This window comes from Pelodiscus sinensis, chromosome 9 (genome assembly GCF_052426305.1).
Source record: "Pelodiscus sinensis isolate ZL-2025 chromosome 9, ASM5242630v1, whole genome shotgun sequence".
NCBI classification, from domain to species: Eukaryota; Metazoa; Chordata; order Testudines; family Trionychidae; genus Pelodiscus; species Pelodiscus sinensis.
In genome coordinates, this window is record NC_143060.1 from 57110714 (window position 1) to 57127949 (window position 17236).

The window sequence follows — 17236 nt, forward strand, 5'->3', positions numbered from 1 at the left end:
GCAGGACCAATCCCAACTAAATCAACCCAGCCATGGCTTTGTCAAGCCGAGACGTAAAAACCTCTAAGGATGGAGATTCCACCACCTCCCCAGGTAACCCATTCCAGTGCTTCACCACCCTCTTAGTGAAATAGTTTTTCCTAATATCTAACCTAGACCTCCCTCACTGTAACCTGAGACCAATGCACCTTGTTCTGCCATCCGTCAGTACTGTGAACAGCCTTTCTCCATCTTCTTTGGAACCTCCCTTCAGGAAGTTGAAGGCTGCTATCAAAAGTTAAAGGCTGCTATCACTGGAAGCTATGATTGTATTCAGGGAAGATATGGATAAAGGCGGTATGTCTTATCTGATGTGCTGAACTGAGTGGGTTATTAAACTGATATGTTATTAAACTGTGTGTCATATGCTGAAGGTATTTGTCATATTCTGGATCATACCATGATGGAAAGTGTGGATGTAGTCTCCAGAGTCTACTTGGTATGTTTAAAAGATCATAACCCAGTATGATGTTTTCTGTAGTATAGTGTGAAGGGTTACACTGCTGACAATTACAAGGGGGATGAACATTGGTCAGAGAAACAAAAGTGATAAGAGTCAAAATTAGTCCTGAAATCCTTAACTGAATATGTCCAAATTTTTTGAAACTTTTAATTTTTTTAAATAAAAAATGTTCTCATTTCCTCACTGCATTTACATTTGTTTTATACTCATGAATCTGAAAATCCTATCTTTCCAACTGTATTTTAATGCCAACAATAATGTTATTTTAGATGAAGTTATGAATATGGTAACTCTATTTCAGGAAAATATTTGTCCTTGGGATTGTTTTGGTCTTTTTAAAGAGCAGAAAACTAAGTTTCTAAAACATTTCTATTTCCGATTATTTTTAAGCAATATTTTTCATTTAATTGGAAAGCTAATTTTAAAACATCAATTTTCTTGAAAAATGTAATTTAAAAAAATCACAAAATGTGTTACCCTATATCTTTGTACATAAACAAAGCCCTCTAATTCAAATGTAACAGTCAATAAAAAGGCATTGCCTCATACATAAGGCAATAAAAATTTTTATACTGTTGTAATTGGGTTTAACGCAGTGGTCCCACTCTTGGCCTAGTGCATCATAAGCTATATTTGACGGTTTAAGTGGGACTTAAATACTGCAGAGACAGGTTCTCTGCATAGGGGTGATTTCACTTATATGGAAATATATATGGCAACAGTGAACTATGATCACAGAGTATCAGCAACAATAACTCCTCTATTTAATAAGGTATAGTACTTACATATGCTCCTACCGTTACGCACATAAGTGGTCTTATTGACTTTAATGGCTACTATCTAAATGCTGGAAGTAAGGCACATGTTTTAGTACCTTGCTGAAATTAGTGCATTTAAATTAATACAGAATCTGTACTAATTTTGCATTAGTTTCCTTTATTTATAAAGGGAGCAGCCAACATTTTAGGAATTAGCAATCTTACCGTGAACATTAAGGTTAAAATACTTTTTAGCGCTTCCGGCTATGTTCTCCGCAATACAGACATACCTGCCGGTATCTGTTATTTGGGAATTTAAGATCTAAAAAAAGGAAGAAACCAGGCTTCAGTAGAACTAATACAAGGTCATTTACAATTAAAACTGCAAGATATATATTCCAGATGTACTTCTGTTTTTATAAGGATTACTATAAGCGGTACTGGGAGCAGGCCAGTCTGGGGAATTAAGCACTGCTGCCTCCCCTGCTGTATTTGCTCGATCTCTAGGAAAATCAGTATCTTTCACATTTATTTAAATTTTGTAATAATTTAATGAAATCCTCTGATATTATTTAAAAATTCACCTTTTTAATGCCTTGTGTAAAGAACAGAGCAGAGAATCAGGCCTTTTTACCTGCTCTACCAATATCTTCCATTTTTACCTGTAACATCCTTCCACCGGATAAAGATTTATGCTGGTTGTCTTCTGCTATGAGCTGGCCATCCTTTTGCCAAGTTATGCTTGGAGCAGGGCTACCACTTGCCATACATTCCATCACTGTGGTCTTGTTCACAAGCACAGTGACCTCTTCAGGAAAATCAACATCAGCTCCATTGATGGACGGAGGCACTAAAAAGCATGCAAAGAGCAACAAGGAGATTGCTATTCAATACTATCTACACAATATTTTCTTTGTCAAATTGCTAGAGGAGTAGAGCCACTCACAGATCTTGAATTTGCAGGGTAAGCTAAAGAAAACATCACAGTTAATGAGTATACAATAATACAATCCCAAGGAAAAACACAGCACCAGATTCTCAGCTGGCATGCAGCAGCGTAGCTCCAGGGACTGCAGTGGAGCTGTGCCTATTTACAGCTGCCAAGGATCTGGTTCAGAAGGGAGATGAGGGGAAAATTATGCTTCTTGCTCAGAAGTTGAGTTTTTAGAGTTAAGACAAAGAAGATTTCCAAGGTATTCTCCTCATCCTATTAATGAATCACTGCTTTTAACATTGCTGGAATTGGAAAGAAATAGTACACTTAAAACCAAGGCCAGGAACATAAGGATTTTCTCGAGTATGTCTATGAATGCATCATACAAGACACAGGCCTAGTCTACACTAGGGGTACGTTTAAACTAAATGGCTCCCTTGACGGAGCCATGTAGATTAGTTTACTCAAAAAAGGGAAATGAAGCAGTGATTTAAATAATCGCCGCTTCGTTTAAATCAAAATGGCCACCACGCTGTGCCGATCAGCTGTTTGTCAGCTCAGCGCGGCAGTCTAGACGGGGATCTGCCAACCCCAGAACCCTTCATTGGCAGATCCCCGTCTAGATTGCCGTGCTGAGCTGACAGATCCCCGTCTAGACTGCAGTGCTGTGCCGACAGATCCCCGTCTAGACTGCAGTGCTGTGCCGACAGATCCCCGTCTAGACTGCAGTGCTGTGCCGACAGATCCCCGTCTAGACTGCAGTGCTGTGCCGACAGATTCCCGTCTAGACTGCTGTGCTGTGCCGACAAACAGCTGATCAGCACAGTGGCTATTTTGATTTAAATGAGGCGGCAATTATTTAAATCGCTGCTTCATTTCCCTTTGTCATCCTGCCTCATCTACATGGCTTCGTCGATGGAGCCATGTAGTTTAGATATACCCTAGGGCTACATCTATACCAGCATGCTTTTCCGGAAATGCTTTTAACGGAAAAGTTTTCCGTTAAAAGCATTTTCGGAAAAATCGCGTCTCGATTGGCAGGACGCTTTTCCGCAAAAGCACTTTTTGCGGAAAAGCGTCCATGGCCAATCTAGACGCAGTTTTCTGCAAAAAAGCCCCGATCTCCATTTTCGCGATCGGGGCTTTTTTGCGGAAAACAGTACTGTGCTGTTTACACTGGCCCTCTTGCACAAATGATTTGCGCAAAAGGGCTTTTGCCCGAACGGGAGCAGCACAGTATTTCTGCAAGAACACTGATGATCTTACATGAGATCGTCAGTGTTCTTGCGGAAATTCAAGCGGCCAGTGTAGACAACTGGCAATCATTCATTCAGATGATTTTGCGGAAAAACTTGCCAGTCTAGACACAGCCTAGGAGTTTAGGTTGAACTTAACTGCATTAGGTCAATTTTCAAAACAATGAGTGCACACAACCAACTCTGTTCTGACAACTTCAAAAGCCATTAAAGTTGGTTTTTGTATTTCTGCCTTTCACAAGGAGTACCAAGTAGTGTAGATGCAGCAATAGGAATGTTGATTCCCGACTGAATCAGCTGTCTGTCAATGAAAGCTTCCACCTGTCTATTGCCACTTGCTTTTGAACTATCAGATCAAGTTTAATTCTGGTATTTTTCTGCTTCAGGGTGGGGAAAAGAAATTTGCAAGCTTCCATGAAAGATTTGCAGCCATTGCTGATCGTCCCCTAGCAGCATAACTATGCTGTACCACCAGGCTGTGCTTGTCTCACAGTAACAGATTCCACTGTGTCAATAGGATCAAATGGCGCCATCATCTGACAATCGCTCAATTGAAGTGCTTCACGGAAGAGCCTGTTCATGGCCTCCTGAAAGTCTTCCTCTTTACAGTGGGCCCTGGATAGGCTCCGGCTATACTGCAGCATAAAGTGCAAGATGATTGCTATGATTGCCATAAAACTTTGCTGCTCAACAGGTTCCATCCTGGGTTGCATGCTTATCCTGCTATGGCGTGCTAAAAACTGACCTTAATCAATTCGACCTTATCTCTCAGTGTAGACAAAGCCTCAGATTTTGAAGCAATCCAAACCAACAGAATGTTAGGAATAATAATTAATAATAGGAATGTGATTCTATAACAATTATCTAAAAATCTATAGGATGAACAGAGAACAATGCCAATGATACAGAATTTTAAAGCAGGGATATATATTTTTATTACTTTTTACATAACTATTCTATATAAATGTAATTTCCTATTAATTTTGGCAGGACTTTTCTTGTAGGGTCTTTTCCCATAAAAAGTGAATTTGGAATTTTAAAAAAGAGAAAATAATGAAAGATTATCTCACAGAGCACATGAACATCATATTGAATGGAATCTTCGCCAGCATCGTTTATAGCCACACATGTGTATCTTCCAGTGTCTTCTGCCTGAGCCCGCAGAATCTGTAACACTCTGCCTCCTGGACAGAAAACACAATCAAGAATTACTTCTAAAAATCAACTGATTTCCATCACTCAAATACACCAGATTCTTCTGGAGCCCTGAATCACTGAAGTCATAAAAAACTAGGGGGCAAAGAATGGGGGATGCAATTTTCTCCCCATTCTTGAATGATAACTTTCTGTTTTAGGGTAGTTTAAAACAGTTTGTTTCCTGCCTGCTTTCTCTACATCCAGCTTGGTTTTAGTTGGAGGTGCACAATAAAATGTTGTGAAAGGATTAGTTCTATCGGAAGAAATCTGTGTGCTTTGGTGACATATCAGCAACAGAGCTATTGCTCAAACTAGAAGATAAACTTTCCTCAGTGAGCTGTGCACTGAGGAGATCTGGGACACATGGTCTCCCTCAGATGAAATCCCTTTAAGCGCTTCCTCTGGAATGACATGTTTCTGCACAGTCCCTTATTCAAGGCGGTAGCTAAAGGACACAATCAAGCACGTAGCATGTGTATAAAAGACCTATTTACAGGGATCCATTGAAACTGTGCCATTTAGTATTTCCACAGCTCTCACCTAGGATGGAGAAACATTAGTACTCCAAATGTGATTGTTTTGTTAAAGTGAAACACATAAGGAAATGTTACAACAAAAACAGTGTATTGTGAGTGTTGTTTATTGTCACTGTTGCATATTCACCTATGCAACAGTGACACTCAACAACACCCAGATACCTTGTCAGCCAACCAGCATGCAATAGCCAAAGGTCAGTATTCACAATCAGTTAAGAGCATGTACTTTAAATAAAGAAGAGGGTGAAAAATTGAAAGCATATATAAAGTTGGAGCACTGGGAGTGAAAATTTCCAGTCAATGAAAAAATGGATTGAGAAGGATGCACATCCAAAACTAATTACAGGTTGAATCTCTCTAGTCCAGCACCCTTGGGACCTGACAGGTGCCAAACCAGAGAATTTACTGAAATATGGGAGATCAATATTGTAGCAAGTGGATCTCTTTTTACTTTTATTTCAATGAAGAGAATAAATGGACCAGTGCTTGCAATGCTGCTTAATAATGTATGTCTGCACTAACACACCATATATAAGCCTGTGTCTAGCCAAGTCTTATCAGCTCTCTTTATAACAATGTGCTAGTGTTGTTACACAATTTTAGTCTATTGGCACAAGGAAATAAGTAGACAAACAAAAAAACCCCATGCTTATGCTTAGTGGCATTACCAATATTTCCACTGCTGATTGAGCTCTTAGAAGGTATTTAGGGGTAAGTTAACAGCACAGAACACTGAGAGCCAGGACTAGCAACTGTAAACCAATTTTACAGGACCACAGTAAACTTGGCCACACCCATGATAAACACATATCCAGTTAACTGAAATCCAACCGGACCACAGACGTTGCCAAACCAGAGAGTCCCGCAACAGAGAGGTTCAATCTGTACTAGTAAATTAACTGCTTTGAAGACAGAAACGAAATTGTCATATAAATGTTAAGTATTATCATTATTTATTAAGCTCATCAGGTCATCTGTTAAAATACTCACCTGGTAAGATCAGTACTTTATCACTGGAGCTCAGAGGGTAGCCATCTTTATACCAGGTGAGAATGGGAGGGGGCACAGCATTGGTCTCACAATACAGAGAAAGAGGATTGTTGACAATCACATCTTTGGTTTCTCCATTTTTGCCTGTATCTACTGTGTTACCAACTTCCCACGCTCCAGGGCGTTTCTGGAACCTAGGAGGAACTACATTCAGGGAGAAAGAAGAAATATAGTGTTAGTAATATAGCAAAAATCAGTATTTTGACTCTCAAGTAAAAAAATACTGGAACTGTTAAATTGTATCTTTGAGCTACTACATGACAAACAACAATCCTAAATTAGATGTCATCACATCAGCCATGTACTCCATGCATGAAAAATCCAACTCCCAACAGCAGTGTGAACCTGGTCATTCAAACAACTTAAGCACTACTGGTTGATGTTCTGGGCACTTCCTGTAGGTTAAAGTTTGACTAATCAGGAAGAACTGATTAAAACAGAAAAGCCAGAGAGAACATTATTCTAAATCAGAGTTTCTCAAAATGGTCCGTAATGGGAGGTTCCTCTTTGCTGTTTCCAGCCAAAGGGAGCTACGAGAAGCAGCAGCCCAGCCCATGCCGCTTCCTGCAGCTTCCCTCGGCTGCAAATGGTGAAACAGAACCAATAGGAGCTGCAAGGCTGTGAGGCTGCGGCGTGGGTAAGTAAACACACTGGAGTGACCAGTTATCAGGTTTCTCAAAGGAGTTTCATGGACTCCTTTGAGAAACACTGTTCTAAATTAACTATAAGCTGTTTGGGACAACTATTGTGTTTGTTCAAGTTTTTCACAAGTAATTACGGATTTTGGAACCTGATACATCTTAAAGGCACCTGATTTTCTAAGAAAATAATTTTTAACTGTGCCTTATTATTTTACCCATTTTCACTGCCCATACAGCTAGTGGTAGGCAAATGAGCAAATTTTCTTTTTCCTTACATCTTTGTTCAGGAAAAACTTCCTGTGAAACAAAATTTGGTGAACTACTATAGAAGAAATCAACTCAAGTGCCAGAGCATGGTCCAGCATGGTCCTCATATCTAAATGTAGCTCTGACAACCACGAGCTGGATTGCCTAGCTAGGATAAGTCACTTAACTATCTGCACTTCATCTTCCTCACCTGTAAATGGAGATATTTGGCACTCTCCTTTCATTGTACATAGATATTAGATATATAGAGGAAAAGTACCAAGAATGTTTTCGCTCTCTTATGTTAAACACATTTTAAAAACATTCTAAAATGAATTTTTGTGCAGGGCGGGGGCTGCAGATTGGGGCCATTAGAGCTACAGGAGACTTAAGGGAGAAACTTAATATTGGTGCAAAAGTGATACTGATAACACTACACTTCAATCCCCGTACTCCAAGTGGCCCTAATCCGGGAACTCCCATGGTACAGAGGAGGAAGCTGCTCTGTGTGCTGCCACTCCCCTTCCCCCCAGTGAGAGAAACAGCAGCAAAAAGAACTGCTTCCCCTCAGACTCTTCCCCACTGGTCCCATAGCAGCATGGGGTGGTGCCTGAAAGCATCCCTCTAAAATTATCCATCCATGAGTGGAGTGAGTTTTGTCTTGTGCACCAATATTGAGTTATGTGCACTTGTTTGGATGTGTGCTGCCGTGGCACCCAAGTTATTAACAAATATCATATCACACACACATATTTATATACATATATATGTATTATGGAAGAACGAATACCAAAACAAAGAATAACTAACAAGGTGCATGACTTTAAATGTTTATTTAATATGAAGTTAAATTAAAAGAAAAGTAATGCTGCCAAGTTTTTAGTATGTTAGATTAGCCTCATGGCTGCTCTAAATCTGCACTGTCCACCATTCCATGGAGGCCAAGAACAAGCACACAGCAACACTGCTCTCGTTTTCCTCCAGAATGCCCCTATTCCAGGAGCTGGAGGTAGGGAGCACCACAGAGTCATTTCATTGACTCTAAGCAAGATAGGGGGTATGTCTAAACTACGTTCTATTTTCGAAAGAGGATATGCAATTCTGCGGGAATTTGCATATCTTCTTCCAATCTCACTTTTGAAAGCAGAGCTTTCAAAAATGAAAGTAGTCTGGATGCATTTTTTCTGGGAAAAGCAGAGCTTTTGGAAAGTGAGATTGGAAGAAGATAGAGCATAGTCTAGACATAGCCAGGGAGTCCTCTATCTACACTGGGAATAAGACCCAAGTAGGGAAGTGAGATCACGGTTTTTAAGGGACCTTTGTGCCACTGGAGTGCAAAATGGCTTTAGGGCACGAGAAAATCAAGCCTGTTATTCATTGTTTTATCTGTATTGTGAGACTTCTAAAGATGCACAGAGCACTGTCAAATAATAAACAGTGTTTATAAATGTTGTTTTACAAACAACCCATATTGTCTGACTTCAGAGAGTCAGTTTATATATCGTAAAATGCTGGTAAGAGAATATCAGGGAGGTCATAATGCTTAAATAGTTGGTGTGGCAGAATGTAATAATTTAAATTACATATCTCTGCATGCAGTGGGTGTGGTTCACTGTCCCATGCACACTACAACCTCAGTTATTCTTAAATATTGTGAATTCTAAACAACAGGCGCTTTGCCTATTTCAGTGAATAGTTTTAATGTAACTTTCATGTGACTAGCCACAATGCTCGCTAACATATATTGACAGACTGGGCTGTTAGCCCCCTGTCCCAGCCATCTGATCCATGTTTGCAGACTCTGCACATATGTGGCATCCAAAGGCCCGTCCTTGTGATGCCGGTGAGTCTGACTAACAAAAACAACAACCCAGTTGTGAAAAATATTATCTATGCATTTGGCCAATCAAGTGTATAATCAATGTTGTGCAGTTGGACACACTTTACCAGTGCACTTCTGAAGGGGCTACCCAGCTTCCTCCCCCCTCATCCCAGTGTCTGAGCCACGCAGCCATGGCACCCAGAGTAGCCACCTGCCCTCCAATACTGGACTGTCTGGTTCAAAACCAGATACCTGGCAACCCTAACCTAAACACACAGCCCCAACCCCAGAACAGCTGCTTACCACACGACCCCGGCCACCGGAGCAGCCACCCCCCAACACGACCTCCGTCCTGGCAGGAGCCGGAGCAGCCACCCCCCAACGTGGCCCCATCCCCTGTCCACCAGAACAGATGCTCTCAATGCAGCCCCACCCCCATCTGCCAGAGCAGCTGCCTGCCTCACTGTCCTAGCTGTGGGTGTAGCCACGTCACACATCTTCCAAGTCCAGAAGGAAGGGGAGTGCTGCTGTGCGGCTCTGCATAGGGGTGGGCAGGCTTAGAACTTATTGTGTGCGGCTGCGCAGACAGGCACCTTGGAGGGAACACTGGTGCCTGGGAGCAGCAGAGAGTGCTGAGCCAAGTGTGTCCCTCAGAGCGGAAAACCAGGTAAGCACCCCACTCACCATCCCTTCATGCCCAGGCCCCACAGAGCCCTCCCTGACCCCTCAAAAATCTTTAATTCGGCTACTCTGTTTTCCAGGATTGCCAGATTAAAGAAGTTCAAGTTTATTGTATTTTATTTAGATTCTTACAACCTATTTATTTAGGTTGTGCAGTGCCCTTTACTGAATAGAAAATACCATGTTTGAAGAATACCAGTAAGAATAACACAACCAGGATGCTTTGGAATGTAACAATACCATATGTTCAGAATCAAAGAAATGCCAGAATGTTTCGCTCCTCTCTCCCAAGGAGAAGAAGACAAACCACATGAAGCATTCATTCTAAAAAGGAATGTGGAGTATGTTATCAGTCATAAATCTAGGCTGGAAAGTACCCATACCAAATACTTTTGTTTTCAAAGGAAAATCTCTTCTTGTGTTTCTGAAACTCCAGGAAAAACATTTTGTAGTTGGAAATGTTTTAAACTTTTGTTTTATTTCTTAAATGTTGAAATGCACGCTTGCAAATGTTAGCTAAATGCAAAGCTCCAATTACAGCTCCTAAGGTCATTTCTATGTAAATGGTAAAAGGCTTTATAAACAACCTGGAATCTAATGGCCTTTGTTAAACTGACAACTAGTACTAAGAAGCCACTTAAGTATAGATTATTTATTTCATAAGGAATTAAATAATTACTGACAGTGCACAAGCAAACCCTCAATGAACTCAAGAAGACAAAAAAATTATAGTTCCATCAGTGTAGAATCAACAATTTAAACTAAATATTTTCTAAGAGTAATTGAACTTTAAAAGACTATACTGAAGACTAAACACTTTTATGTAAAGAACAAACAGTTGGTAGATGTGACAGGGCGCCTGCCCTGCACTGGCCCTTTAACATCAGGACTCCGGCCCGGAGCCGGGGCTAGCAGAAAGGAGACCAGCGGGAGCTAGTTAGGGCTAGAGAGAGCCCAGCTGGCAAAGACCCAGGACTGCACGAGTGGCTGGTAGAAGCCAGCTGAACCCATTAGGGCGAGTATGAGCACAGCTGGCACGTATATATAGAGAAGCCCAGGTTGCTCAGGGGAGAGGAGAGAGGCCAGTGAGGGGCTGGCTGTGGAGGAAGCAGGAGCTCCCAGGAGGGAGACCCGCTGGGGCTAGCCAGCTAGAGCTGGGAGAAGGCCAGCTAAGGCTACCCTGCTGAGGGGCCGGAGGAAAGGCCCGGGCTTGGAGACAGGTTACAGCCTGGCTTAGGTAAGCGGGGCCGCGGAGATAAGCCCAAATGCCTATGATGAACAACCCATACAGACTGTACTCTGCCCTGAGACGGGCTATATGAAGACAGTCAGGGGGCACTGAGGCGCACTGGGGTGTGAACCCCCTGACAGTAGACTTTGTTGAAAACAGATTTTATTTTCTGTCAAACTCTAATAAAATTGAAAGAATATTTTAGAGAATAGACTGAATACAAGAAAAGAGTTGATATCTGATGCTTTCCATCTACAAGGAGGACAAAGGCATTTAAAGAAAGTTACATATGCATTAATAAACTCATAAGGTACATAACAGTAACTATGCTTTCATAAACTAAAATTCATAAGGTGAAGAGGCTTCCCATTGGCTTACCTACGGAACCAATGAAAGAATGAAATCAACACACTTGAATCTAACTAAGCCTGAAATAATTGTGCTTTCCTGTAATTCATGAATAGGAAACAGAAGAGTATAAGAAACTGAGTGAGTATTGCATACACACACACCTCTGCAAAGAGAGCAGGACTTCATTACTAATCTTTTTACAAGCAAACTACACAGACAGACAAGAAAAGTAGGTGAGACTCAAAAAGAAACCAACTCAAGGAAAACGTACCCAAATTTCAAAATAGATTGCTTAAAGAAAGTTAACTAAGATACCATCAAGGAATCAGATTTTAAACTCTTATAATGAGTTTACTGAAATATTGAAATGCTATACAACTTATAAAACTAAGAGGCTGTGTCTACACTGGCATCCCTTCCAGAAAAGGGATGCTAATGTAGCACTTTGGAATTGGCAAATCCGTGGGGGATTTAAATATCCCCCACGGTATTTGCATTAACATGGCTGCTGCTTTTTTCCGGCTTGGAGATAAGTCGGAGAAAAGCGCCATTCTAGACGTGATTCTCCAGAAAAGAAAGCCTTTTCCGGAGGATCTCTTATTCCTACTTTCATCAGGAAGGGATGCCAGTGTAGACACAGCCAGAGTGTCTCCTCATCAGATGGCTAGACCATATCTTCCTGGAAAGGAGACAGAGGCTAAACATTTATGAATGGAAAATGAGTAGGATTTAAGATCCTTACTATTTATAATTGGTCTCTGTTAAGACTGTTCTTTACATGGCTCCTTCTAAGTACTAATTTAAGTATTTAGTAAAGATTTAGTTTAGATCACTTACTTGGCAGAACTTTTTATATATGGCAAATTAATTTATTTAAGGGTAAGTGAAGCCTGTCTAGTTAACCTAAACAGTATATAAGTATCTAGTAAGGGGTTTAGATTAAATGGTCTCTGGGGTTCCTTCTAGCCCTATGACTTTATGATACTAAAACTGAAAACACAATAATTCTGGGAAAGAATATACTAGACTACTGGTTTGATTTACTAAGAGAAAAGTGATGCACCACAGCTGGATTCATTCTGAAGGGTATAATTTCTTTTAAAAGCTCTCCACAGAAAGGCGTTCAAAAGAGATTGTAATCAAACTAGTTTGTCACTTGTGATACTTGTGATTAATTTGCTTGGTATTGATCAGTGTCACCTCAGGTCGGAGTTCTCAACCTTTTTTTTCTGAGACCACGTCCCCCTTCTGCCCAATATGCTATAAAAATTCCACAGCTCACCTGTGTCACATCTACTGTTTTTCTTCATACGCAGTAGACTAATCATGTGGCAGGGCACAGGCTTTGATTTTGTGTCCTAGGCCTCACTGAATCTAACATTGGCCCCTTTCTGGTTTATTTAGGTGGAGCTCCTGAATCTTACTCACAATCCCCTAGACCACTGGTTGAGAACTGCTGCCCTAAAGTATGTAAAAGAATCCTTGTGACAAAACAGTGCGAGACACACCTCTGAGTAGTCAGGAAAAGAAACGAGTAGTCAGGAAAAGAAACGACCTGGCCTACTATTTGTTTTTCTAAACTTAAGATTTTTTGTAATTTTTAAAATCATATTACTTGGCATCTTACAATTGAAGACTACACTTTTCCACTCCACAATAAAGTGTAATGCATCAGAAAGTTAAAATGTATATACGCTGTCCAAACACTTTGTAAATGAGATGGTTGATCTTTCTTTCATGTACTTCAATGTAATTCTTCTGGCATCACGTTTACACTGGTGTAAGTTAAAGAAGAACCAGGCCTTCTATTTCTTCAATATTAATAGAATATAAATGTAATGAAGAACTCATATGTACGCTATTTTATCTTACTAAACACTTTAAAAAACTAAGGCAAGAAGCTCAAATTACCCTTTGTCTACAGCAGTGTTTCTCAATCTTTTTTTTATAAAGTGCGTCTTTTAAAAATATATATATATATATAAGTACCCCCAGTACCTACAGTTTTCAGACCCACCGTTTTTTTTTCTACCATTGCAACACATTTGTTTAAACAACTTAATTGTAGTCAGGCAGGCGATGAAATTTTTGGGTGTAAAAAGTACAAAAATAATAAAGCGCTGTAAAATTTAAAACAAAAATTCAGTTTTCTCCAAATTTCAGTTGTATTGACGTACCCCCAAGACTTCTCTCGAATACCCCTAAGGGTTCTCGTACCACTGGTTGAGAAACACTGGTCTAGAGTATAAACAATTTCAGTGCTTCAAAACAAATATTACTAGAAAATGACTCACATTGACAGAACAGGAGAATTAGAATTAGAATTATAGAATACTAGAATTGGAAGGGACCTTGAGAGGTCATCAAGTCCAAAACCCTGCCCTCACAACAGGACCAAGCACCAACTAGATCATCCCTAAGAGATGTCTGTCTAACCTTCCATTTAATGGGTAGGTTGACTACAATTGACTGACATGTTTTAATATAAATAAAAAAAAATCTCAACTAGAATAGACATCTTTGTAAAATGTCCATTTTCCCCAAAAAGCCATTTTCCATCCAAATATTTGCCCTGAACAGTCTACTAGAGACTAGAGCTGACTGAATTATTCATTGCAATTGTATTCTTCTTTTTTTCTGTTTTCAGAGCATTTACAAACTGCTCCAGTTTCTGCAAGATTATTACTTATTTGTGAGAATTCTTCTAACAGTTCAAAACACATTTCAGACAGAGATGGTCATTAAGTTTTCAAGTTTTAGTATGCACAATTACTGCATACTAATTAGTGGTCAGTGATTGGTCACCTAAGTAACATTGCATTTTTCTGCTTCCTGATTGGAAGACTCATTTTTTGGAACAGGAGAAAAACAAATGAGTAATCAGACAAACTCTGCTCCAAATGACTTTATGGACATTTTGCAGTGTTATCTCAATAGTGAGCTATTTCGAAAATCCCATTCTACATTTTAGATCCTTCACCTACAAACACTTACATTTATGGCTAACTTTACTCATGTTTGTCACCAGTTCCTTATAAGTCTGCGAGACTATTCTCATGAGTAATGTTAAGCAGGTACATAAGCATCTGTAAAATAAGGGCTTTAATAACAATCCTTTTTCCAACCCCATCACTGGTAATGTGGTAAAACCCATGAAAGTCAGATCAGACCCTTAATAAAGCCAAGAATTAACAACTGAAGATGTATAATTAAAGACTTACAGAAAGGATTTAGTGGTAAGACAGGGGGCCAGAATTTTACCTTGGTGGTACTCTGGTCCTGGCTGGGGCCGCCAGAGCAGCTGCTGGCCACTTGCGGTGCAGCTCCTGTTCTGGTCCCAGCCAGAGCTGCCAGGGGAGCTGCCACTGCTGCCCATCTGCAACACAGCTCTGGCTCTGGCCTCCAGAGAAGCAGTCGCCACTGAGCCGAGTCTGGCCCCAGCCAGGGCTGCCGGAGGAGCTTGGAGAAGCTCCCATAGGCCGTCCATGACACAGTCCAGAGCTGGGGAAGGGCCGAAGCTAGAGCTAGGGCCATGTGGTGGCTGCCCTGATGCTCCTGGGGTGGGACAGCCAACCATCACGCAGCCCTGCCCCAAAGCAACTGAGCAGCAACTGCGTGGCTCTGCTGAGGAGGTGGGTGGGCCTCAAATTCTTGGTGCACACTCCTGCAGGCGCACACCTGAGAGGGAACACTGAACCTCTCTCCTTATGCCCTTCCAGGATGACTGTGACTCTGAGAATAGTTATCCAACCAGTTATACACCCACCGTATAGTAGCTCCACCTAGTTTGTATTTCCCCAGCATATTTATATGGTCATGAGAGACTATATCAAATGCTTTACCAAAGTCTAGATATACCATATATACCACCTCCCCCTTATCCACAAGGCTTGTTACCCTATCAAAGAAAGCTATCAGGTTGGTTTGACATGATTTGTTCTTGGCAAATCCATGCTGTTACTTATCATTTTACTATCTTGCAGGTGTTTGCAGATGGATTTCTTAATTACTTGCTCCATTATCTTTTCTGGCACAGAAGTTAAGCTGATTGATCTGTAGTTTCCTTTACCCCCTCCCCCCCCCACACACACACACTTTTTAAAATTATATACAGTTTTGAGGGGAAGAAATGCTGCACAAGCAAAACAGATACAACTTTCCCAGGTTTTCTAAAATTGTACTATTAAAATAGATTTTATTAAATAACAATAAAGCAGCTACACTAGCTGTTTAAGTGAGAGTTTCGCAAAAAAAAGGGAGCCAAGCCAAGCATCTAGATATTCTGTGATCTGATATCCAAACACACAGGCTTAAGAGTTATTGTTTTCTCTTCCACAGACCACAATCACCTGATAAAGGCGTGGATCACTAGTATTTAAGATGAAGACACACTCTCCAGGCACAGACAAAATTTACAATGAAAAAATGAAACAACGGGAAAGAAAAGAAAACAAGAGATAGGTCCCAGTGCTGACCATGTGACCGTTACTGGTGACCCCTGATCTTAGATCAGGAAGAATGGTAACCGATCGGATGCTTAAGCCAAGGAGGGAAAACTAACTCCACTAACTCACGGTTATGGTTTTCTGTGAGATCTAGCACAGAGTTTTTCTCCTTGCTTTTTGAATTTCAGGATGTGCCATTTTGGATGGTCACTCGCCTGGTCCCACATGACTCCTGTCTGGAATATTCACTTTCTACACTTTGAGCAACAGAAATCCATCAAATTCATTTCACAGGATAAAGTCACGGAAGTGGCATTGCTAAGACCTGCAATCAGGACCATAAATCCAGAGTAACATATCAATTGAACAGATAACTGAAAGCTTCATAGACTGAAGACTTACTCCAATTTACACAATAAGAATAGGATGACATTGTGTGATTAGCATATCTTCTGAGGCTGCAAAGGAATCCCCCCTATTGTGAAAATCTAGTGTAATAATGCTGCAAAGAAAGCCCAAATGCAAATGAAACCGAGCGTAAAACATGGCAATGTTACCTATATTTCGTTTCCAGAAGAAAAAGTCCTTGTCCATAATAAAATTTAGTGATTTGGTTTAATCTGACAATCACATGTTTACAGAGTACAAGATGGAGGAAAATCTTGAGTATTGCTACATCTTGAGAATCTTGCTACATACCTACAATAGTTAATACCACAAAATAAATGATTTTTTTTCAACATAGGCAAAGAACCTTATTTTCTCAGGAGACTGGAAATAAAGCACTGAGTTACTGACAAGAAAAAACCCCCTATTTTGTTAATGTACAGGTGTGGGGGGGGGGACTGTTGGGGTTTTTTTGTTTACAAATACAAAATGTTATATAAATGTTTTGAGTGTACAAATTGCAGACACTGGGTTCCTCATAAAAACAAGGTGTTGGTCATCTCAAACTACAGAAGCATTCTGAAGCACAATCATAACAAATAACCAGAAAACTAAACAAAAGCATCCCCATTACCATTTTATTGCTTCCCACAATTGCTCATTTAAACATTAATAGTTCCAGCAAAGATCCCTGTAATTCTTTTTTATGCCAAGTCAGCGCACTGTGATAGCAAGCAAGATGGGCTTCTCTGTCCTGGGATTATTCGAAAGCAGAGATGTAAAATCCTGTTTAACTGGCTAACTGGCCATATGTGATGTTTAACCAGTTAGCCAATTAAAGGGGGAGTAGGAGAGGGGGGCCGTTCCAGAGCAGACAGAGCAGCCCTTGCCTGCAACAAGCCCAGGACTGCCACAGACAGGGGCTGCTCTGGCCAGGCTGAAACGCCCCTGTCTGTGGTGAGCCCCGTGGGGCTGGAGTAGTATCCCACCCACGGCAGGCGGGAAACTGCTCCAGCCCCCACCAGTTAACCAGAACTGGTAAGCATCACATCCCCACTCACAAGCAGGTTTTATTTCTCCTGCACTCAATTTCAATCAACTAACAAAAACAGTTAGTACGACATTAACACGGGAGCTTGAGTTTCTTGAATATAAGAACAGACACACACTGGATCAGATGAAAGGTCCATCTAGCCCAG

At 40.7% G+C, this 17236-nt stretch overlaps 1 protein-coding gene across 4 annotated transcripts in view; it reads right to left on the bottom strand.

Moving 5' to 3' along the window:
* Positions 1 to 17236, bottom strand: part of HMCN1 (hemicentin 1) — a 364148-nt gene that overhangs the window by 87871 nt on the left and 259041 nt on the right. For all 4 annotated transcript variants that reach the window (XR_012906027.2, XM_075936754.2, XM_075936755.2 and 1 more), the window contains exons 54-57: positions 6174 to 6377; positions 4521 to 4634; positions 1923 to 2110; positions 1486 to 1582 (exon numbers count right to left, since the gene is read on the bottom strand). Coding sequence is in view for 3 of the 4 variants with exons in the window: in XM_075936754.2 (XP_075792869.2) it covers positions 1486 to 1582; positions 1923 to 2110; positions 4521 to 4634; positions 6174 to 6377 (603 nt within the window). In the remaining variant the exon portion in view is untranslated. The remainder of the gene's footprint in view (positions 1 to 1485; positions 1583 to 1922; positions 2111 to 4520; positions 4635 to 6173; positions 6378 to 17236) is intronic.